The 26,292-nt window shown below is 47.6% G+C and overlaps 1 protein-coding gene across 1 annotated transcript in view; it reads right to left on the bottom strand.

The window, feature by feature from the left end:
- Positions 1-26,292, bottom strand: part of corin (corin, serine peptidase) — a gene marked incomplete at both ends in the record, with an annotated part of 124,850 nt that overhangs the window by 4,541 nt on the left and 94,017 nt on the right. Inside the window, 1 exon segment of the mRNA XM_084328781.1 lies at positions 11,177-11,339. Coding sequence (XP_084184907.1) covers positions 11,177-11,339 — 163 coding nt within the window.

Genomic DNA, 26,292 nt, shown 5'->3' on the forward strand with positions numbered 1-26,292 from the left:
TGACCCCAATACCGAGGTACGTACCAAACCGTGGCTTCTGTATACCGTTACACCCCTACTAACAGTAGATGTAACACTGATGACACAGGAGTAACTTAATGTGACAGTGATTTATGATGAAATTAAATTAGATTTTAATTGTTTTTTGAATATGGATAAGGAGGTTGTTGACCTCAATGATGAATTTAGAATGTTCCAGAGTTTAGGACCTCTAAAGCTAATGTTGAATTGATGGCTAGTTGTCCGACAGAAAGGTAAGTGGAGTTTATTGCTATGGTTTGTTGGATATGAGTGGAATTCTAATGAAAAGATGAAGAAGACTTCCGGTTTGAGATGTTCGAGTGAGCAGCCATAGAAAAGAGCTCCCGGTCAAAGAATATCGAAAAAAGGAAGTAAAACAATCTAAAACTAAATAAAAAGTGACAATTCAAGGATATAAGAGAAAAGGAAGGATGAACACGAGAAAAAGCTAGAGAAAAGGGACCCCAGAAGAAGTACAAACACCGGAGGAAAGTTATCGACACAAGGAGGTGGCACAGGAGGTAATTCAAGCTAGCATGACGCAGGGCGACAGACCAGAGATACCCGCCTGGGTAGCGGAGCTGCAAGCTAGCATACAGACTAGCATACAAACTAGCGCAAGATATAAGGATGCTAGAAGGAAGGACAGCTGAAACGGAGGAATGGAATACAGATATACAAGAAATTCTAAACGCTCGAACAACAAAATATGTTGAGAGAAAAGTTATCGGACTTGGAGGGGAGGTCGAGGAGAAATAATATACGAATATGGGGACTGAGAGAAGGGATAGAAGAAGACTCGATGACCAAATATATAGACAACTTAATTCGAGGAAAACTGGAAGTGCCAGACCTAGTCAAGATAGAGATTCAAAGGGCACACAGGACCCTAGCGCCGAAGCCACAGATAAACAGACCACCGAGAGCAGTTATAGTTCATTTCTTGAAATTCGAAGTCAAAGAAAACATTCTCAGAGCAGCCTGGCAGACGAAGATGGAGGTGGAGGGAATAACCTTCGACTATGACTATTCAACAGAGGTGGCGGTAAAGCGTCTGAGCTATGTTCAGATAAAAAAGACTCTGAAAGAGAAAGGAATCAGATTTCAATCACCAATGACCACGCTGAAGGTTCATTGGAAAGAAGGCATAAAGGTATACAACGACGTGAGGGAAGCGACGAGGGACATGGACCGGAGAGGATGGAGACGAGAGGGGACACGGTGATCCAGGGAAGGTACAATACACATTAAACTGGTATACATGGGACACACACAATACAAGTGTAGCAGCCTGAATATTCTACAAAGTATTCAGTAGTGCTAACTAACTGTTACTTTCCCTGTGTATGTATAACGTGTGATTTACAGTGTTCCTTTGGATAGACTAACAGTGTTCCTTTGGATAGCTCGCCCAGTCTAACGACGAGGTGAGGTGCTACTCTTCTCCAGATGCAGTATGGATTACTAGCAATAACATTGAGCCCTTTCTTTCCCTTTCTGGAGCGGTCCTTGCGTGGGACCAGTGGAGGTTGCCAGCAGGGGGCGGAGTGCAGTGGTGGCAGGTGGAGCAGTGGAGAGAAGCAAGCAACGAGGAAGAGGGAATTACCTGGAGGTGAGGGGAACAGGAAGCTCTCTTCGGCGTTGGACTTGGCCGTGAACGGTCGTAGCTACAACGGGTGTGTGCTTTGGAATAGCCCCGTTGAAGAAGTGAAGGAGAGCCCCGTCGGAGCGAGCGGCGGGTGATGAGACATACTTGCTAGTGACGGGTTATCCTAGAAGTATCAGCGATAGTGTGTAAGTAAGAGAAACCGAACCCAAGGACTAACGTCTAGAGCTAACGAGACTAACGTCTAACGTTATCGGGTTATAGTAGTTACTGTGTGCGGTATAGTAGCATGCCGCTAACGGCTCCGTCTGACTTGAGTAGACTACCGGGCGCGAGGCGCTGAAGAGACCGGTGGTATAGCCAGCCACGTTGCGTTAACAGTGTAACCGAATAGCAGGAGGGTGCGCCGAGACCCAAAGCTTAGCTGTGTTTAAGGTAGCCAAAGTATTAGCTCGCGCGACAGAAGCAAGCCAGCAACAGCAGCGGTGGACGTTTCCCAGACGGTACAGAGGACGCCTCTTCCCACCAGCAGAGGACGCCATACAGCAAGCTCTGCCCGCTAACCACTGCCTGCTGTTCGTCCAACCTGCTGGCTGTGCTCACGGATCGCCGACGCCATCTTGTCATCCGGACTAGCGGTGACAAGAGTGGGTCCGCCATCTTGGCTAAGTACTAACAGTACCACGTGTATCAACAGCAACGTCCATTGAAGTGAACGCTAACCATCAGTGTCTAAGGGGTACCCCAAACAATTTAAGCCGGCTTAGGTTAGGTTTTCTTTGATAACGTGGGCCCACATTTATTGGTTATTTTGTTATTTGTTTATTTGACTGTTTGATTCTGAAATTCCCAATGTGTCTACGTTTTATGCAAGGGTTCCCCCAGTACAAGCGGGTGGTTTAATGTATTGAGCACTCGGTGCCTATGGTGGGAAGAGCTTCCCCTACATTGATAACAAGAGCACCCGGTGCCAGATGAGTAAGCATTAACGTTGTAATGTATAACCTGCCCAGGCTTCACTAAAAGTAGACAAAAATCGGGACCATTGTGTGTGTCTGTTTCTTTGAGTTCCATTTGCTACTTTATTCTCTGGGTAAATATTGTGATTTAATTATTTAACCCTTACACCCCATTTACAGAATAGCATTTGAAGGGTCTATACAGGTGGTCAAGGAAGGGTACTGCTTAAAGGGAAGCCCAATAATACTATTGAACTGACAGTCACTGGGTGTGGGAGGGCTGTCGGAGGTACTGAGGGAGTGAGGGTGTGTGGGGAGCTACTGCTGACCGCCTTGGAAGGCGAGGGAGACCAGAGTACCAGTCCCCAGGTTAGTAAATCCTGGGCCCCATCCACTCCAGCTGCAAGCCCTCCAGTACGACGTTCCGGGCCAAAGACGGGGGTACTTATAGGTCCAATACTATAGTATCCTACTACCCAGTGTCTGTGTACTACTACTCCCACAAGCAGGGATAATCCACCCTTCTACACAAGTAAAGGTAAACATGAAAAGGACTTATACAATGAGAAGATGGTAAAGTACATACAAGATAATTATACCAAAAGTAATAAAAAGAAAGGACATGGAGATTCAAGAGATATATTGAGGCGGATATGAAAGAACCACAGGATTACACGTGTCACATAATACAAATAGACGGGAACATGAAAGTGACTAATGCAGAGCTTATGACCGGGAGCTCGGAGGTTGCACACAGAACGAGCTGGACATGTATAGTGCGCATTTCTTAGCCACTAGGGGGAGCCCTCTCACTAGGAGAGCCACTACTCCCCACCCGCCAGCGGGGGAAAGAGGGAGACGACTGAATCCCTCAAATACCATGGAAGTTCCAAGTGTTAATGTTGAAGTTAATGTTGATTATGGTTATATGTATGTAAATCAGACAGGGATAGCAGTGGCTACAACCACAAATATTATTTTATGTGACATGGGTAGAACAGGAGAACATTTGGAAAAGAAATATGACACAAGTTAAGGGTATCAAAATGATGTTGCTGAATGTAAATGGTATGAATAATCCGATTAAAAGGAGTAAGGTGATGACGAAACTTAAGAAAGAAGAGGCGCAGGTTATCTTCTTACAAGAAACACATCTAATATCACAAGAACATGAAAAGCTGAAGAGATTCGGGTATGAGAATCTGTTTTATAGTTCTTTTAAACAGAACCTTAGAAGAGGAGTAGCTATACTAATTAAAAACACAGTGAAGTTTGAAATGATCAGGGAAATAAGGGATAAAGAGGGGAGGTATGTAATGGTCAAGGGGAAAATGGAAGGTCAAATGGTAACACTAGTGAATGAATATGCTCCACCAGAAAGTGAGAAATATTTATTTGAAACAATCTTTGATATCATAGCGATGGAAGGGGAAGGGGTCCTAATCTGTACAGGTGATTTTAATGTAGTACTGAACTATGACATAGACATGACAAGCACAAAGAAATGGAGGACAAACATTAGCAAATATATGAATATACAAATGGCAGAATTAGGAATCATGGATATATGGAGAGAAATGCACACACTAGATAGAGAATACACACATTATTCGCATCCACACACAACATATTCAAGGATAGACTATTTTCTCATGACAACAGGGGACAGATACTGGGTAGAAGACTGCAGGATAGGGGTGACAGACATATCAGACCATAGCGCAATATATCTGACAGTGAATCTTAAAAGTAGGCGGAGAAATACAGTTTGGAGACTGAATGTAGGACTATTAAATAACAAAGGTTTGGTTAATGAAGTAAAAGGAAACATAATTAGATAAAGAGAAGAAAATGATAATGGAGAGGTAGACCCAAAAATGTTATGGGATGCACTAAAGGTAGTAATACGTGGAAAATTGATAGCAAAGATGGCATTACTCAAGAAGGCCAGAATAGAGACATACCAGAACTTGATAAAGAAACTGAAAGAATTAGAGAAAGAACACCAAAGCTCAAATAACCAAAAGACACTTAGAGAGGTAAAGGACGTTAGAGGAAAGATAAACAAAGAACTGCTGACAGAAATAGAAAAGAAAGCTAGATACATGAAACAGACATACTATGAAGGAGGGCCGAGAGCGACGGAGGAGGGACACGAACACAAACAAAATACTAAGAGAACCAGCTGAAATAGAGAAGACATTTGAAGAATACTATAAGAAACTATACACACAACTGATAGCGGCAGGAGAAGAGGAGATAGAGAATTTTTTAGGAAAATTAGATCTACCATCGATAGGGAAGGAACAGAACGAAATATTAAACGCAGAGATTACAGAACAAGAAGTGGGGAATGCGATCAGTAAAGCAAAGAGCAGTAAGTCACCGGGTAGCGACGGATTCCCCTCTGAATTCTACAAAACATTTAGACAGGAACTGAGCCCCATGTTAGAAGCAGCATTCAGACACACAATGAAAGAAGGCACAATGCCACCTTCATGGAAAGAAGCCATAATTACTACAATTCCAAAAGAAGGGAAAGATAGAGAACTATGTAGCAGTTTCAGACCTGTGTCCATACTTAATGTAGATTACAAGATGTATACATCAATAATATCCAAAAGATTTGAGACATTTATGACAGATATTATAGACGAGGACCAGACCGGATTCAGCCCCCATATCGACTATTTTGTGTTTTTTGCCTATATGTATTTGTGTTTTGTGTACAATGATGGCTGTGTTGATTATTATGTCATGAAATTGGGTCAGTTTGCTCATTGTCTATACATATCAAACATGTAAAACGATCATCATTAGAATACCCATAAAAAAGAAGTTATATAGCTTAGCTTTGGGGGTAACCTAGTGTTTTTTTTGTGTTCTCATTGACTCCCATGTTAAAACGCTGATTTTTAATCTGCACTCATTCATTCAATTGCCGCTGTAATTATCAAATAAACGCTATTTTCGTACCACCAGGAGCCTGTTGCTCTGCTAGTAAGTCCGTTACCGGATTATGACACACGGTGGCGCAGTTGCACTATGGCTGGTGTAGGCAGCCAAACCACCGTGGCGTTGTGCTTCCTATTGGTCCAGGCGGTGATGTGAGCAGCTTGCAGCCGTGTGTGAGTGCTCTGGGGGGGGGGGGGGGGGGGGGCTTCCTTCTCCTCACATACAGAGGCTGAGCTGTGCCGGGGTGGAGCCTGCCTTGCGCGGCTTTGCTCTCACAGAGTGAGGAGCAAATAGCGGAAGAGGGCTGGTCCTTCAGCAAACGGCGGTCTGCTCTTCAGAATTTACCGGGAGAAATGTTTACTGTACCCCCGCGGACATAATAAGCAATAAACGGTGCTTACTAACGTTATTAGTTACGCTATTTCTGACCGAATTAGTCATTAATTTGTAAATATGAAGACATATTCTTTTTCACACGGACTCTGTGCATCTTTTCGACGCTGAACTTATGGGTTGAAAACGTGTACAAATATGAACTAAATGCAGATGATAAAAAGGGATTTAATATCAAACAAACGGGAATATAAGTGGTTAAAATTTGGAAATAGCTGTAATCTTTTACAGATATATTGAGGTTAGGATGTTAGTGCACTTCCTGAAAAGATTTTTTTTTAAATATTAAAGATTAAGAATTATATGGCCTTGCACTTGATGCAAACATTTCCTGCTTATGATTACAACTCTGCAAAATCGTTAGGGGGGCATAAGGGAGGAAGGCAGACACAGGATAACATAAGGAAGACAGTGCAGGTGGTAGAGGAGATACAAAAGGAAGGAGGAAGTGCAGTATTAGTTAGCCTAGATGCAGAAAAAGCATTCGACAGTGTAAGCTGGATATTTCTATATAAAGTATTGGAGAAATTTGGATTAGACAAAAACGCTATGAAAACAATTAGGGCATTATATCAAGAACCGATGGCAAGGATTAAGGTAAATGGTAGTCTGACGGACCGGATTAAACTAGAGAGAGCTACCAGACAGGGTTGTTGTCTTTCGCCGACACTCTTCGATGTATTCATCGAACCACTGGCTCAACTAATTAGACAGACCAAAGACATCAAAGGGGTGGAGATAAGGGGAACAGAACATAAATTGGGACTGTTCGCAGATGACGTGATAGTATATATGAGGCAACCAGACATAAGCTTTCCGACACTGATGGATTTACTGACAGAATATGGATATTACTCAGGGTATAGACTCAACGTGACGAAGACACAGACTTTAGCACTGAACTACACGCCAACGATAGAGATCAAAGAAAAATACAAAATGGACAGGATCAAGTACTTAGGGGTGAACATTACAAGAGGGGTGGAGGGGTTATACGAGGCAAACTATACACAGATTAATCAGAAAATCAAGAGAGACCTAGAAAGATGGACAGTAATGCCCCTAGATTTCAGCTCAAGGATCGAAATCATTAAGATGAACATATTACCAAGGTTACAATACCTATTTCAGTCTTTACCTATATTAATACCACAAAAACAATTCAGGGAATGGGATAGACAGATATCAAGATTTATTTGGGGGGGGGGGGGGAAAGACCAAGGATCAGATATGCGACTCTACAACTACCAAAGGAGAAAGGAGGAATGGCAGTACCCAGTTTAGAAGGCTATTACTATGCAGCACAGCTTAGGACAGTAGCATGCTGGTGCAATGTGAATTATGAAGCCAAATAGAAAGATATAGAAACCAAAAGAGAGGGATTCGAAGTGCAGGCACTAATAGGAGATAGGGAGCTGTTCAGAAGACAGGAACAACTACTGGACTCAATTACCAAATTCACTATAAGCATATGGAACACAATAGTAAAGAAATACAAGCTAGAAAAAGAATCCAAGATACAGAGATGGATAACAGACAACAACCAATTCAAACCAGGGATAGGCGACCATGGGTTCAAAAGATGGGAACGGGGGGGGGGGGGGGGGGGGGGCTAACAGCAATATGTACAATGATAGAAGGAGGGGAGATGCAGAGTCTACAAAAATTTTAAGAAAGATTCGGACTAGAGAGTAGAGACCACTTTAGATATTTACAGATTAGAGATTACTATAACAAAGAAATAAAACAAGACAGAGACAAAGAACAGAAATGCCGGTAATTAGGATAATGGTAAAATCATATGAAGGAAGGAAGGAGAGGGTTATATCAGCACTATATCAGGCAATAATGGACAGTAAGGGAATTATAACCTTGTATGTAAAAGAAAAGTGGGAGAAAGAGTTAGAAATAGAGATAACAGAGATACAAGATACAACAATCAACAACAGGATCAAGGATATGGAAGGAGTTTGGGTCGAAAAACATAATTAGATTCTTTATAACACCAGAAATACAGGGCAATTACACACCAGCACAGAAACCATGTTCGAGAAATTGTGGACAAGAAGTAGCGAACCACACACACATATTCTGGGGATGTCAGAAAATAAGAAACTATTGGGAAAAGATAGGAGAGATAATAAATGAAATAGTAGGTTATGAAATACCCCAGACAGGTCTAGTACTATACCTAGGGAACTTGTCACAGAAAGGCATTCAGGGAGAAGACAAATATTTGATTAAGATACTATTAGTAGCAGCCAAGAAAGCACTGACTAAGCTGTGGTACAGGGTAGAAGCACAGACGAATGAACAATGGACAGAGATAATAGAGGGGATACAGGAAATGGAGAGAATCACGCTGAGGCTGCAAGAGGAGAAATTTGAGGCAAAATGGGAAAAGTGGGAGGAATATAGGAAGAAAGAGAACGACATCACAGAAGAGTGAAAAGGAAACAGGAAAACAAATGGAAATGTAAAAAAACAATGTACATTTTTTATTTATTTCTATTTGATACTATGTCTTTATAATTTTGTATGTTGAACTGTATTGTCTATTAAGTAAAATTAAAGGGGCTATGTACTGCTATTCCTAGCACTATTTGGGTGACATCTAGACATCTGTAAGTTTTTTTTTTTTAAATGCATTGTTTTATATTTCTAATCAAGTACTCAAAACCATCATTTTCCAGCTTCAAGATTTCAGGCTGTTATGGCCTGGCTCCGCCCATAAGCACTTTGAGTGACAGTCAGCCCACACAGTCTGCTACTGGTAGACTGAGAGAGATAGAGAGAGAGAGAGAGAGAGATAGGGGGGGTGGGAGAGAGAGAGAGAGAGAGAGAGAGAGAGAGAGAGAGATGAGAGAGAGAGAGAGAGAGGGGGGGGGGGTGGGAGAGAGAGAGAGAGAGCTTCTTCCAGAGCGAAACCCGACACCTATGCACACACTCGGAGAGTCGGAGGGAGAGAGAGAGAGAGAGAGAGGGGGGGGGGTGGGAGAGAGAGAGAGAGAGAGAGAGAGAGAGCTTCTTCCAGAGCGAAACCCGACACCTCTGCACACACTCGGAGAGTCGGAGGGAGAGAGAGAGAGAGCGGGGGGGGGGTGGGAGAGAGAGAGAGAGAGAGAGAGAGAGAGAGAGAGAGAGAGAGAGAGAGAGAGCTTCTTCCAGAGCAAAACCCGACACCTCTGCAGTGCACACACTCCGGAGGGAGTGCAGCGTGTGCCGCGCAGCAGGTCCCCCCCCCCCCCCCAAGTGCCCCCTCTCTCTCCATCTCTCTCTCCCTCTCTCCCTCCAGAGCGCACGCAGAGGAGTCGGGCCCCACTCTGCCTCGCAGCATGAGGAAGTGGCTTCCACTCGCTGTCTAGTCTTGGTAGAATGGGGGCGGGCATTAGCTCCAACCACAGAGCCAATCGCATCACTGTGCGCTACCCAGCGGCCGTATGACGTATATCAGCCGTTCAAATCAAAATGGCCTGATTTACTGGAGGAGGAAAGGGGCTGAGCTGAATCAGAGCAATCCGCCAATATGGTATTTAGACACTAAAACACATTGATACGAACTCCTATTACTATAATACAATGCTAGAGACTGAAAAATGACATTTATAGTACATGTCACCTTTAAGTAAAAAAAAAAATTTTAAGATGAAGAAACTATGGAAGGTATCAGGAAGATCTTGCCTATTGTTAATGAACTTGAATATGAATGAGCATGTTTGAAGGGTATTAAGTTTGTCAATTGATAGTAGAGAATATTTGCGGAACAGAGGTGCAGATGGTTCATATCTGGTAGTGGGAAATCATCCTGAGGAACCTCTTCTGGATTATGACTAATTTGTTGAGATATGATGGATATGTTGCAGCCCAGACTATATTACATTAGTTAAGGTAAGGAAATAAAAATCTATAATACAAGGTTAGATGGGCAGAGGGAAGTATCATGGGGCAGACCTTTCTCAAATTCCAAGCATCATCATTGACTTTTTGCAGACATTGTCAATGTGATTATGCCAATTTAACCCTTCGTCTATAGTAACTCCTAAACATTTTGTGAAAGGCACTTGGAGAATTTCATTTCCATTAATTAATATTTTAGATTCTTCTTTAGGGTAGTACTTATTTTTGTTGCAGAAGACCATGAAGTAAAAAAAATTGACATTTAGAGTAAGCTTGTTGCATTGAAACCAGTTAGAGACTATTTCAAGTTCCTCATTCACGCATGCAATCAGGGACTTGAAGTCATGATGAGTAGCTAAGAGATTGGTGTCATCCGCGAATAATAATGGAAGTAGAGTATTACAGGACATAGCCAAATCATTAATGTAAATAAAAATAATAAAGGGCCCAGAATGGAACCCTGTGGAACCCCGAAGAGGATCCTTGATTTGACAGATGACCATCCATTCCATTGGATGACACAAACTGCTCTCTGTTGTCTAAGTAGTTAGTAAACCACTTGAGGGCAATATCCTGAACACCATATCTATTGAGTTTAGAGATGAGAATGGTGTGGTTGACAGTATCAAAAGCTGTTATTTTACAATACTATCTTACATATAGTCTCTTCTACCTGTAGAATAATAATAATATATTTTACAATACTATCTTACATATAGTCTCTTCTACCTGTAGAATAATAATATATTTTACAATACTATCTTACATATAGTCTATTCTACCTGTATAATAATAATAATAATAATAATATATTTTACAATACTATCTTACATATAGAGTCTATTCTACCTGTATAATAATAATAATAATAATAATAATAATATATTTTACAATACTATCTTACATATAGAGTCTATTCTACCTGTATAATAATAATAATAATAATAATAATAATAATAATAATAATAATAATAATAATAATAATAATAATAATAATAATAATATATTTTACAATACTATCTTACATAGTCTATTCTACCTGTATAATAATAATATATTTTACATTACTATCTTACATATAGAGTCTATTCTACCTAGAAACAATCCACACAAGTCAGCTCTATTATATCCTATTTTCACAAATAAAATTAAATCTGATTCTATTCTATTGTATTCTATTCTATCCTAGAATTTCAGTGACCATCTGTATCTCCCTCTCTCTCTCTCTCTCTCTCTCTCTCTCTCTCTCTCTCTCTCTCTCTCTCTCTCATTCTCCCTCTCTCTCTCTGTCTCTCTCTCTGTCTCTCTCTCACTCTCTCTGTCTCTCTCTCTTTTTCTCTCTCACCTCAGAGTCCAGCTCGATGACACTGATGTCATAGTCCACCACCGCCCGGTTGTACCGTGGGTGAACGATAATGGAACGCACCCCTCGGCTCTGGCTGTGTGCGCCTGGGTGGTCCAGGTTATTCAAACCTAACACCACCTTCCACAGCTCAGCACTCTCTCTCCTGGTAGAGAGAGAGAGAGAGAAAGAGAGAGAGAGAGAGAGAGAGAGAGAGAGAGAGAGAGAGAGAGAGAGAGAGAGAGAGAGAGAGAGAGAGAGAGAGAGAGAGAGAGAGAGAGAGAGAGAGAGAGAGAGAGACAGGGAGAGAAAGAGACACAGGTGAATGTTTGCGGGATCATTAAAGGTAGAATCTGTAAAACCATCAAACAGCGACCATGAGGCAATATACTCTAGTGCTGCTTTGTATTACTTTGTGTCATGCCCCTCCATGCCCCTTCCCGTCCACCTTAATCCTTATGTATCCCACTCTATCCCTACCCAGCTACTCTCCCTCTCTTCCTCTCTCTGATTACATGATGGGGTGCAGGTGTGTGACACCGGAGAAGCAGCTGATTGACATCTACCAGCTGATTACCATTGCTATGTAAACCTGGCTCAGATGTCATGAGGCTGCCAGATCGTAGTTCCTTATTACCAGTCTCTTATTCTCTTATTATTATTCTCGTGCCTTGTCTCATGTCAGTCCGTGTTCTATTGCTTTACCTAACGTTTCTTGTCCTCCTTTGCTCGCAGTTCGTTACCTGGCTCCACACCCTGTTCCCGAGTCCTGGATCCCTGTGTATGACCTCCGCCTGCCTGACCACTCTCTCCGTGTTTATCCCCTGACAGTTTGAGAACCCGCTCTCAGCTACGACCCCCCCGCTCGTCTGACTACCCTCCACTCGCTCACTCCCCTGACCGCTTGAGAACCCGTTCCCGGCTACGACCCGCCCGCTCGTCTGACTACTCTGAGACTGCCTAGAGACCTGGTTTCCGTATTCTTCTTCTCTAATTAAATACAGCCGTCATTTGGGTTTTCTCTGATTCCACGTCGTCTCTGCCTGTTTTCGTCTGCATCTGTGTTCTGGCTTAGTTGGTTATTACACTTTGTTTACTTGTCTTGTTTTGTTCTGATGTGTGGGTTGCTCTTGCTGGTAGAGCGGTCTGGAGAAACCCACACTATAATAAGTTACTAAACTCCACGTAACAATAATGTAAACAAAGTTAAACACCAACCGGGGCTCTTTTACCTCCAGGTCGCTGTTTGATGGCGTTCTACCTCTTTCACTACCACACTACAGAAGGTTAACCCCTTCACTACCACACTATAGACAGTTAACGAAGGGTTATGTATATAACCCAGTTCTATGAGTTATGGTGCGCTCAGCACCTGTCTGCATATATCTCGCTTCAGCGTATATACACTGAATAAAAACTTCCACCATGTACCTTTACATGCCAGCATTCATCTGACCACACCCCCATCCGCTTACCTTCATAAGCAGGGGTGGGGCCACACACTCATCTCCTTCCCAACAAATTTCACCACAATGAAAAATCAAGAGCCGCAGCGGCGTCCAGGTGCTGAGCGCACCATAACTCATAGAACTGGGTTATATACATAACCCTTCATTCTATGTCGTTATGGCTTGCTCAGCACCTGTCTGCATGACAGGGGCTGAGCGGGAGCCATAGCCCGACAAATGTACCCCGCTGAGGCCCCCCACAACCATCAGACCGGGGAGGACCGAGCCCCTCCGACCCTCCCTAATGGAGGATACCCCCCCTATTGGAGGTTCGCGGGAGGGCGACGGATCCGACCGTGCGAAGAGGCACTCAAGCAACTCAACGCACAGGGTGAGCAGACCGTGGCTTGACCCCACGACTACACACACACACAACCCGCATGCCACCCGGGAACGAACGGAAGGAACAACCTCGTTACTGCCCCCAAAATCACGGGGTCAAGAGCAAACCCAACCCTGTGGCAAGGCCGTAGCAGCGGAGCGCGAAGGAAGACCCAGACCCACTGAAGGGACTGGATCCCCTGGAAAAAGGGGGCCCGGAGAGGTCAATGACGCCAGGCATCAAGACCCCACCAGGTGGTCACTTAGTGACACCGCCCCCCACATCGCCAGCGTATTCGGATAAGGCCCCTCCAAGAGCGGGCCCTTTCCCCCCAATAGCACACCGCCTGGCACACTGACCCTGCAGAACAGGCAGTCAGCATGGCCGTAAGCACTCAAAAGGTTAACCAACGGAAGCAGGCAGCGCACCGGGGAAACCAGGCAACAGGCTGTAACCTGAGCCTGGAGCACTGCGGACGAGACAGGCGCCAAAGGAGTCAGCTGAAAACAGCCCCCCCGGCGGAAGGGGTGTATACTGGCGTTGTTGATCACCATGACGAAGCCTCCATTAAAAAAAACCCACCCAGAGGGGTCGAGGCAGAGAAGGCTGACATGATTGGCAGACGTCATGAACGTGCAGGGGCACACTCAACCGGGTAACCCGGGAGTTGACTCTGCTCCAACACACCAGGGAATCAACCACCCTCTCTGTACAGACGGTGGTTGTTCCTATAACCCCTCAAGAAAAAACTCCAAAACACACCTGCGGGTATACACTGGCTATACCGCAGTACAAGTGTTTCAGTTTTCAAAAAAGGGTTATCCCAGGCCTACGGTATCAACGAAACTTTACTTCGGACCGACCGGGCCCGGCGGCACGGGAAGCACAGGGTTACCAGAGGAGGTCCAAGACCACCCCAACAGGCCCCTCTTCGCCACGCGTGAGAGAGGAGCGAAAATAATGGAGAACCAGCCCTAAGCACACCGCACTTGGTATTCCCAGGCGGTCTCCCAACCAAGTACTAACCAGGACCGAACCTGCTTAGCTTCCGAGATCGGACGAGATTGGGCGTGTACAGGTTGGTATGGCCGTAAGCCATTACGATAGTGCAGAGTACAACATGTACCCAACAAAGGGTCTCCATAACGCCTAACCCTGTGACACCCGGACCGACGCGGCATTTTTCCCCCCGAAAAAAGCACAAGTCCCTCAGGGTACCAGAACAGCAGATCTGCATCCCCGGCGGACAACGGGTTAACTGACCTGGACCAGCGTGACCAGACCAGTCCCGTGTCCTAACCACACCGACATGCCCACTCCAGGAGAGGGGGTAGGTATGCGTGTCGATCTAAAACATGAAAAGAGGGCGCCACCCAGACGGTCCCATTTGGACCGTGCTCAGTGGCCCACCCCAAGGGCGTGAGACCCCTCTACCTATGTTCTGATCTATTCCGTTAACATCCCCCAGATATGAACGAGAATTCATCGAGACAACCTAGTAACTGGCGCTCGGAAGAGACAAAACTCCATCCCAGTTGCCCTATAAAAACGCTGTTTTAACAAGCAACCAAGGCGCACTTAGCCCCTGCGTGATTCTTTAACAGAAGCACACTGAGCCAGCACTATGTATGCGTCGAGACCCAAACACATCAATGGATAGTCTAGCAAGACACCAAACATTGTTCCTCCAAGTCGCCTGGGAGAACGACACGGAGCCGTCGTGCTTCATGTACCTTCCTCTTTTTATTCAAAAAAGAAAGAACACAGACTGACATGAATCCCACGTGACGCAGCTGAGGGTAAATTTTTTTAACATTTTTACATCCCACCATCCTCGCCATAGGGAGGAGACGGAAATCCCCAGAGAGACATCCCATGCAAGCTGTATAGATTGAAAAGAATATATTGCAACATTGAGCTATGTAATATTTGGGTTAGACTCTCCGAGGAGGAGGCACTGAACCAATACACACTCAATAATCGAATTGAATCGAATACACACATAATAGAGCAGAACTCCTTTTTGAAGTTCTACCCACCTTGACAATCTGAGGAGGAGGCTCTGAACTCTGAGGAGGCGTCCTAACTCACAGAAGGCCCGAGGAGGAGCTTCGTGAGGAGGAGCTCTGACAACTCCCTGAAACAGATCCATCACATGGACCTGAACAACTCACGGAAGTCTTACCAACAGAGACGCGCACAGTGACGTACTCTATGGCGGGGGAATTTCTGCGGTGCACACGCCCAATCTTCCAGGGTGTGGGACCAGGAAACTCCCCCCCCCCCCCCTCTTACCCTGTAACGTGCCGAACAGCAACGTGACAGGAACCTTGAAGGACAGAAGGTTTTAACCCCTGACTAATCAAAAAGGGGGAGGAAAGGATTACCAGTTCACCCCTTTACGACCCCACACCCATGATACGATGTAATGACAAGTAGAGCATGACACAGTCATAGCCTGCTACATGAAGTGTCTAACAGCTTCACACAGCTCATGTGCTAACCTGCTATCTGATTTTTACTAAGGAAAAAACACAGAATAGAGAGGGCCCCCTTAAGAGCCCCGGTACCAGACTTACACATGTGCTTCTGTGGCCAAACCTAACCCAGTTGTAGATCACAAGACACACACAACCCTTTATCACAACAAAAATGGCAAGTACACTCTTGCTACAGAGGAACGCCGTTTTTCATAACGAGAGAATACAGAATCCTCAATTATATTAATATGTGAACACACTGTTCATTGTCATTACAGGCTGAGAAAATAATTCATTCTTCACTCATATGTCACTAAGCATAGCTTTATAGGTTAATGAACCCCCTTAGTTGTGAGTTCACGGTACATGAACACACATGTTCTCAACACAACTAACCAGATCATTTTGTTATGGTTTGTAACCGACCCCAATCGCACAACACAAGACAGGTATGAGAGTAAGCCAAAACAGGGCAAATATTTATTATAGAACAAAAAGCGGCACAGTCCCTTTAAGGGAAAACACAAAAACACTAGAGTCAAGGAAATATGGAAAATGCGGCACTGTGCCTTTAAGAGGCGAACAGGCTAAGGGACTAAGGCTAAGGGCCAGGGCTAAGGGCCAGGGCTAAGTGTCAGGGCCAGGACCAGGGGCACTGGAGAGGGGGACAGGGACAGAGGCCCGGAGAGGCGGGCTGGAGACAGGGACAGAGAACAGGGTTAAGGCCTTGGACAGGGCGAGGGCCAGAGCTGCTTACAGGGATGAGGACATGGTTCCGACGGCGGAGGCCTGGCACGGGGACAGGGGCCCAACGGCGGAGGCCTGGCACGGGAACAGGGGCCCGACGGCGGAGGCCTGGCATGGGGACACTCCTCCTCCTCTTCGGATGCTGCAGACGGGCAGCGCAGAACAAAGGGGGTCCCAGGGGACCGGGATGGGAACACGCCATCCTCCCGTGGAATACTAGGGAGTGACGACGAGCCTGGGTCCAAGGGGAACGGGATGGGCACACGCCGTCCTCCCGTGGAATACTAGGGAGCGACGACGAGCCTCACCCCAGGAAGGAGGATCACGAAGAGACGCCTTCCTCCCGTGGAATCGGGAGCGATGACGAGCCGCCTTGACGTCTGGAGTGGGAACACTGGAAAACCTCCCGTAGAGAATTAGAGAGCGAAGACGGTGTCCCACTCCAGGCAAACGGCGACAGGTGGTGACGGCTGAGCCGTGGTCTCACGCCGGAGACGCGGCAGGTGATGGTGACGTACAGAATGGTAACGTCCAGAACTCCATGAACAATGAACACAGATACAGAGTCCAGAACACAGAACGACCCGACAAGGACTGGAGGGGAGTCTGCAACCTATGTACTCTCCCGAGGTGATTGCAAACTCCCAACAGGTGCGTGAAGGTAGAGGATCAAGGATGTCCAAGGGTGGGGGCTGGTGAAGAGTAGAGGAGAGTAAATCATCGCAAGGGTGGGGGCTGTTGAGGAGAGTAGACAGGGAAAACACAGGAAAAAGGGTCCAGGGAACAGGCGAATCCTCACACATTTTTACACATGTAAAACAACAACCCGATTTCTATGGAGAGAGAAGCCATACCAGTGACAAGACAATTCACACACAACACGCGTCGTATCCTCAATGTATTGCAGCAACACCCGTTTTGGAAAACATCGTTATTACAAAACATTTAGAAGGGAAGGAAGAAGAAGTGTTTAAGGTCCGGTCGGGACCTTCCTACCCTGAGCGCAGGCCAAGCGAACTGCAATCTGGCTAACGGGGCACCGACGTTGAACACAGCATTCCTGTGTTGACGACAAGGGCAGCGTCGCAGCGCCACCCAGCCGCTACGGTTCCCCATGTTGACGCAGTCCTCGCCGGCCGGGCTCCCGGTAGGTTCGACTAACATCCTCTGTCAAAGATGACGTCGTAGTCAGAGTGTTTAAGGCATGTTGCAGCTCTGGCTGCAATTGTAGCTTACCACCACCGGTATGACTGTGTATGAACGAATAATGGACTCTGTGAAGCGCTCTGGGTCTCATGAAGAGCGCTATATAAATCCAAGTCATTATTATTATTATTATTATTATTATTATTATTATTATTATTATTATTATTATTATTATTATTATTATTATTATTATTATTATTATTATTATTATGTTATAGTCACAGAAAACGTTCAACAGTGTAGCATTAAGCTAACAGCCGTTCGGCTGATAGCAACAAGCTAACGATTACTAGCCTGGTAAACACAGCGAGCTAACGCCGCAGCTAACAGCTGCGCAGCTAACAGCTGACTGGCTAACACAGTAGTCCACAAACTAGCACGCAAGCTAAGCAGCTATCACCTGAACTGTACACAATGACATAACAAGCCACACTTCAGACAGGCCGCTGTCCCAATCCCTCCCCTAACAGGGAAGAAAAAGAATGTCAGAACACAGTTGTCAACGGTGATCCAGACATACAGCGGGGCCCTTTGAGCATGGAACTCCCGATAAAGAAGATCCTATGCCCACATTTCCTCGTTAGGGTATACTTTCATTTGTATATGAAAGATGGGGCCTGCACGGGACGCCTGTAGCTGTTCCGCAACCGTTCCTACTTCCGGGGTAGGCCTGATTGGCCCCAACAGGCACGTGACCCGCCGCGGCCACGCCCCGCGGCAGCCCCAGGAGCAAGCGCGCTACTGCTGGAGTTCGCTTCGCCTTTCACATCGCTGCCGTTGGCGAAAGCAGGATGAGAGGCGAGAGCGTAGATTTCGCTGTGTATCATTTAATCATTTAACATTTGAAAGGCATACATTGTTGTCATACAGAAGTACAGAATACTTTTATCCAAAATGCTTCTTACTGTTACACTGTTAGAGACTGTGCAGTGCACGGCTTTAGTCTCACTCGAGTGAGGAAGACCGCTGGTTCTCCAACATACAGCGGTGTGCTCTTCAGAATGTACCGGGAGAAACGTTTACTGTACCCCGCAGACATAAGCGTCTCACAGGGCTGAGCTGTGCACGGCTTTAGTCTCACTCGAGTGAGGAAAACCGCTGGTTCTCCAACATACAGCGGTGTGCTCTTCAGAATGTACCGGGAGAAGCGTTTACTGTACCCCGCAGACATAAGCGTCTCACAGGGCTGAGCTGTGCACGGCTTTAGTCTCACTCGAGTGAGGAAGACCGCTGGTTCTCCAACATACAGCGGTGTGCTCTTCAGAATGTACCGGGAGAAACGTTTACTGTACCCCGCAGACATAAGCGTCTCACAGGGCTGAGCTGTGCACGGCTTTAGTCTCACTCGAGTGAGGAAGACCGCTGGTTCTCCAACATACAGCGGTGTGCTCTTCAGAATGTACCGGGAGAAACGTTTACTGTACCCCGCAGACATAATAAGCATATAAGCAGTGCTTACTAACGTTATTAGTTACGTTATTTCTGACCGAATTAGTCATTAATTTGTCTGCTTTCGCCAACGGCAGCGATGTGAAAGGCGAACCGATCTCCAGCAGTAGCGTGCTTGCTCCTGGGGCTGCCGTGGGGCGTGGCCACGGCGGGTCACGTGCCTGTCGGGGCCAATCAGGCCTACCCCGGAAGTAGGAACGGTTGCGGAACAGCTACAGGCGCACGGGACAGAGAAGCATCTGCTTCATCACCAGGATCTAGTCGCGGCCCACTAGATTAACCATCATGGGCGTCAGACCAAGATCCTCCGACCGCCGTTTAAGCCGAGCAGAGGACCCTAGCCTGGAGTCTGCGTTTCGTAAATTGTTAGCTAACCCCCACAGCATCAACAACAACCAGAGCTCGCAAGCAAAACAGTACATACCCAACCTGGAAACAACCGCTTCTCACAACAGTCGGTGCGTCCTACAGTCCAGCTGTGTTGCTGGAGGGTAACCCCATCCAGCCGCAGCAAGGAGAACTGTAGCTGGGAAGCATGTCAGTGGCGTGAGCTCCTAATACGAAAAAGCCGCTGAAGGTCGGAATGATCCAGACACTCCAGTAATGAAGACAATATCGCCGTATTTTCTCGAAAATAGTGAGAGAGAAAATAAAGATATGATGTCAACGTATCTCCTTGTTCTTCTGTTTTCCTTTCCTCAGACTAAATATTTTTCTCCACGTCAAGTGGGCATATAGCAGGCACTCGCTTGTGGATGAAATTTGCAAAGGAGATGAGTGTGTGGCCCCACCCCTGCTTATGAAGGTATGCTGGCATGTAAAGGTACATGGTGGAAGTTTTTATTCAGTGTATATACGCTGAAGCGAGATATATGCAGACAGGTGCTGAGCAAGCCATAACGACATAGAACCGTCTGTAGTGTGGTAGTGAAAGGGTTAACTTTCTGTAGTGTGGTAGTGAAAGGTTAACCTGCTGTAGTGTGGTAGTGAAGGGTTAACCTTCTGTAGTGTGGTAGTGAAGGGTTAACCTTCTGTAGTGTGGTAGTGAAAGGGTTAACCTTCTGTAGTGTGGTAGTGAAAAGGTTAACCTTCTGTAGTGGTAGTGAAAGGGTTAACATTATGTAGTGTGGTAGTGAAAGGGCTAAGCGTCCCGCTCTTAAGCCATACCGAGATATGCCTCATCTCATGTACCTAGTGTACTCCATCAACGAATAAACAAAAATACACCCATCACCTGCCAGGCCCCGCCCCTAGTGGCGTACTATAAGGTACTAGGCCTGGCCACCACTCACTCTTCCTCGGAAAAAATCGTTTCCAAAGAAAAGATTCCCCAAGGGAACTCAGGGCACGCTAAGAGCGGGACGCTTAGCCAGTACTCATATAACTAGGTTATATACATAACCTGTCGTTATATTTCGTATTGGCATCGCGTCCCGCTCTTTTTTTAAAACTTTGACCAGTCACCTGGTTCTTTTAGCGTTTATCGCTTTTTCTTCGCATTCATACTTGGTCAAGTTCGACCGACAGAAGCAGGCTGAAAGGGTTCAGATGGGGGGGAAAGACACTCTGGGAAAGGCACGGCTGCCGTCCGGGATTCGAACGCGCTCAGCCCCAGATCCGCGCGAGCGCGGTTGTCCACGGCGCTGAAATAGCACTCGCGGTACGTGGTGAGCTACTGGAGCTCCCCTATATCACGTCCCGCTCTTAAGCCATACCGAGATATGGGGTAGAGCGGACGCGAGGCCCGACAGATGCACCCCCTGAGGACCCGTAAGCCCACATCAAGGGGGAGGGGAGTCCCGTCACCCCATCCTTCCTAATGAAGAGGGGGCGCAGTCAACTCCACCCGATTGCGAACAAGAGGGAACTAGAACCCCTTGAACACACAGCACAGGCGGAACCACGTGTGACACAACACACTGTGGCCCATACCCACACACCCCTGCTACCCCACCAAAGGACGGGAAGCAGGAGAGGCCACAGACCTCAGAACCGCCTGGGAGACAGAACCCCCGGTCATGTCCATGAGGTAAAACCTTACGAAGGGACCCGGGGAGGACCATGAAGCTGCAGCACAGATGTCCTCCACCGAGGCCCCACCCAGCAGAGCGGCAGAGGCTGCCACCCCACGAGTGGAGTGCGCCCTGACGCCCCCAGGGGGAGCCAGCCCGGCCAACGTGTAGCAAAGGGCAATGCCCTCGCACAACCAATGGGACAGGCGCTGTTTCGATAGTGCCTTACCAGCATGAGAGCCACCGTAACAGACAACTGAACGGTAGCCCTGAGGCCCTGAGTACGGCTGAGGTAACCCCCAAGCCCAGACTGGACATGACAGGTGAAGGCCCGCCTCCAACTCACTAGCGTGAGGAGGCGGATGAAACGCCTGAACCATAATATCCCTGGAGCAGAAAGCACTCCGGATATTTTTAGGCACGAAGGCTGGATTAGGCCGCAGAGTGGCACCGCTATCGGAACGAAAAGACAGGCACTCTGGCCGTACCGAGAGAGCACAAAGCACACCCACGCGTTTTAGCGGAGGTGATGGCCAGCAAGAACGCAGTCTTCGAACGACAGCCGTTCCAACAGTGCTTGCTCAAGAGGCTCAAACGGGGCCAAGGACAACCGACCGAGGACCAATTGAAGATCCCAGCTCAGAGCCAAAGAGCGTTTCACCGGCTTAAGGCGTCAACGCCAAGCAGGAAACGCTTCACAAGAGGGTGGCCTTACACCACTCTTGGAAAATACGCCACTTACCTGCGTAACCCGCGATAGTGGAAGGAGCATGCGCGTTCCGGATGGTACCAACCACAGAAGGATCCATCCTCTCCAGACTCACTCACCCACTCACCCTCTCACCAGCCAACCCACCAGCAGCTGGCCCAGCACAGGGAATTAACACAGAGACCCATGCACTTGAGAGAGGGCCCGCGATGACCAAGGAACAGGCCATGACGGGATACCAAGAGCTGGATCAGGACCGGGAACCACACAGCTGCGCCCTGGTCCGGCGCAATCAGGATCAAGGACCTGCGCTCAACGTACCCGCCCCAACAACTGACCTAACAGATGTATGGGGAAAAAATCCCAGGCGGCACGGCATCGGTCCCAGGCCTGCCTGACTATGTCCGGACGTAATCCCCACCCGTCAGGGTGAGGACCGCCCCGCGACATTACACCTGTACCCACATTCACCCTGCCGGGATGTGGAGAGCCCTCAGGCCGCGCAGATGGAGAACGCCCATAGCCAGCCGCCCGGTGCAGACGGGGGGAGCGTACTCCTCCCTGTCTGTCGATATACGACACTGACGTCGTATTGTCCGTCCTGATCAACACCGTTTGAGGACCAGAAGGACCGCTTTCAATACCAACACATTGAACGTAGCGCAGACCGGGCAGCACGGTTTGCCAGCTGCCCCCTACTGCGTTGGTCCGACGCGTCTCCAGCGAGGGAGGCGTCGGTGAAAAACGTGACGTGTGACAGCCTACTGCCCATGGGGACCCCCCTGGTGAGGACCCCCCCAGGGCGAGGTCCCCCAGTACTGACACGGGAACCTTAGCTGCTTCCACTTGCCTCTCACCGGGTCTATTTCCAACCGGGTCTATTTCCATACTGGAAACCCACCTCCGTAACCCCCTCCTGGGGTGAAGAGGAGGCCAAGAGGGACCACGGAATGAGCAGATGCCATCATACCGAGCAGGCGTATCACGGACAGCGCCGTAACCGTCCTAGGACGGAACCTCCCGAGCGTGTCGACAACACGCTCTGAGAGGGATGCCCATAGCACTCCAACCGTTGACTGGGAAGAGGAGTACTCTACTTCCAGTCTACAGCAAACCCCAGGCTGGTAGGAACCTGCCTGGTACGAGACCTGACGATCCACCTTGACCGCCAAGGACCAGAACGTCGTCAGGGCAGAATACACTTCGTAACCCCTGACGACGCAGAGGCCCCAGTGCTGCCTCCACGCACTTGGTGAAGATGCGGGGAGCCAGAGAAAACCGAACGGCAGCCTCTGGTACTCATACGCTAACCCTGCAAAGGAAGCGTAGGTAAGCCCTAGGATGGAAGATCGGAGATGCGAATACGCATCCTACAGGTCTATGGAGGAGAACCAGACCCCCACCTGACAGTGTTCAACAGGTAGGAGACAATCCAAAAAATGCCGAACCTTCCCATGGGACAGGTCCAGCATGGGTCTGACACCCCCCCCTCCCGATTTCTCAGGCACCAGAGAACACCGGGAGGAAAACGCCACGACGATGGCTTGCATCGTCCACAGAGATTGGATCTCGTTGACCAGAGCTGTCACTGCTGGTGACCCTGACAATAGGGTCTGTGTAAATACAAGTCCCCACCTCAGCGTTCTCTCCATCCACCTCGACATATGGTACTGCTGTAGCCATATGTGATGACACTCCCAACGCACCCGCCGCCATGTGGCGCAGGTCTGCCAGGAACTGTAGATAGGCGGCCCGGTCCCACCCGCTGTGCGTAGCCAACCCTGGACCCGTGCGAGCAAAGCGTTCCGTGGAGTTGGGTCGGAACCTGACACTACCCACGAGGCAATCGCACCCAAGGGGGGACCCCGACAGAAAGGGCCGGTTTTATACGGGGGAAGCTGACATCAATCTAGGTGACAAAAGCCCCCCCACTGAACACCCCTCCAGAACATGCTGAGGAGTTGTTCTGCAGCCGGACATGCAAGGCGTGAGGACCCCATGGGTTCCTACACACGTAGCCCTGTAGTGATATTACTACCACCTAAATCACGCGCACCTCTTCTTTTCAGACCACTGCCGATCTCGCAGGAGTGGGAGGCACCAACATGATACCTGGCCTGGCGAAGGCGAGGTCGGGGAAGCCCGCACTGTGTGCCTCAAAAAGGTTTCGAGCCCCCCTGCTGACAACACTTATAGTTGACAGACGTAACACCAGGCTCAACCAACACAGCTTATGGTGTGGGAGCCGCTTGACAGCACAACATTCTCATGGACAGACCCAGGCTCAGCCATCAACTGGGTGTCAGCCCCTGTCCCCATGAGAAGCGAAAAGTGGGGCCGCACACGCGCTTCAACGAAGGCACGCAGCCCGCAGCCAAAGGAAACATCAGAGCCCCTTTTTCAGCTGGTGTTGGGAGAGGGAGTGATCGGAGAGCGGGCTGCTTGCGGCAGGACGTTGACGGCTTGTATATTCCAAGCCGAGCTCATCCAACATGGCCGATCCCTCTGCCGCCAAGGCTGTCGGCCTTGTGGACACCTGTCGATTCAACGCCCAGGATACCTCTGGCGGGGGAAAACATGGCCGCCTGTCGAGGGCCTCGTCATTGCGGCTGACGAGGCCGTGCTCTCTCTTGAGGCGGTGTGGGGCCAAGGACAATACCGCCCGCGCTCCAGCGGAAGACCAAGATCCTCTGCGGAGAGGGGAGCCCTGAGCGGTTATAGCTTGCGGCTAGGTCAAAGCTAATAACGTCAACAACCTCGCGCGATGTGTCGACGTCGGCTGGCCCTCAAGGCCCCGCCACCAGACACCATTTTTTGATCGAAAAAAACAGCAATTCGAAACACAGTTACTAATCGCTGCCAATTCCATACCGTGGCGGTACAGGCTTTAGCAGCCCACCAGCCACTCGCCGGGCCAACCCACCTCATGGTGTCGGCCGGGCGGGGCACTGTTTCAACATGTCAAAAGCAAAGGACTGATGCTAACACGGAGCACCAGTGGTGGTTGCAACCAGCAACCTCCACTGTGGTGTGCACCATGAAGGGGTTAATGAATAAATGAACTAACACCACGAAAAATACTGTAGAATGGGCAAGCCCATGCACACAACGTTAAGGGGTTGCGGACCAGAGAGAACCAGTCCCGCATTCATTCATAATATTCACAACAGCACACCAGCCCTAGACCTCAGCCCATTTACCCATGAAGGTAAACAAAGCCCCCCCACAATACTCCCCCAGTAGACACCGATTGACCGTCAGCATGAATGGTTGAGAGGAGGGAAGACCGTAGTATAGACAGTAGGGATGCCCCCCGGACCCCGGTTTTAAACGGGAACCGGTACTATATTAGAAAATACCGGAGTATTTATAAGCTCCGACGTCCTCGGTACTGCTATCGATACTATTATTATTATTATTATTATTATTATTATTATTTAAAAGTTGCAAACGATCTATCCTCTCTCTGTCTCTGCACGAGAAGCGAGCCACAGCGAGTCATTATTACACACACTCCTCGCGAGTCGCTCGCTAGTAGTGCTACATACGGGTACTCCTTAATGAAAGTTCTCCGTGCTGAAGCGCACTGCACACAGACAGCTCTGAAGTCTGCATGCACCGTGACTCGTGATGGCGGATAGAGCGAAGCGTTCTAAAGAAAGTATGGATATACAACGCACGTTGCCACAAGTGCAACAAAACATTTGCCAGTAAGGGTGGCAATACGAGCAATTTATCAAAACATCTGTTGGCAAAACATGATATTAGTGTGCAGAAATGCGCGTATTCGACTGCCTTGCGCGCAGTGTTCCATCTGCATCCACGTCCACTGCCGCCGGTAAGCCAAGATACGGAGTTTCCTAGGCTAATAACGAATTATTACAAATAGGCTAATAAACAAAATAATTGTTTAGCTACAAATACTACAATCTAAACTTTTTATAGATCGTCAAGCTGAGGCGTCAGCCACCAATGTGTCCCAGGCCAGTGAGCCCAGGGCCACCACACATCTTCCCTCTACCTCCCTCCACCACCCAAAGTCCTTTCACCCTAGCAGCTAGAGGAAGGATGACAGAGGATAGGGTGAACGAGTGTCACAGTTCTGTTAGCCTTTTGCATTTGTTGTTTATTATAAAAAGTCTATAATTCAGAGTCAGACACATTTAAAACATTGTTGCTGCTGTTGCTGAAGAAATTATATTCATTTATTATATTTATTTATAAAGTTATATAAAAGAACATTGCTGCTGCTGTTGCTGAAGAAATTATATTTATTTATAATACTTATTTATAAAGTTGTATTTATAAATAATAAAGCAATGTTGATTCTGTTCTTAATTAATTGTCTTTTTTTCTTGCAAAAAAAGAACCAAAAAGAACCGATAAGAGTATCGATAAAGTACCGAACCGTTAAGCAGTATCGATAAGTGTAGTAGTATCGATAAAATCCTAACGATACCCATCCCTAATAGACAGACCTTCCCGTAGCAGAGAGACAGAACAGAAAACAGTAGCCCAATATAGCATAGCGTTAGCCGCGCGCTCCAGGATAACGGGGAAAACAACAACGTTTACCCAGATATCCCGCCGCTTGCGCCAATACACACTCGGTTGTCTCTCGGAACAACTCGAGCACATCACAAACGCCAGCATTTGTCATGCCTAGTGACATCCCACAGCGGGGAA

This window comes from Notolepis coatsorum (genome assembly GCF_963971535.1).
Source record: "Notolepis coatsorum genome assembly, chromosome: 1".
Classification (NCBI taxonomy): domain Eukaryota; kingdom Metazoa; phylum Chordata; class Actinopteri; order Aulopiformes; family Paralepididae; genus Notolepis; species Notolepis coatsorum.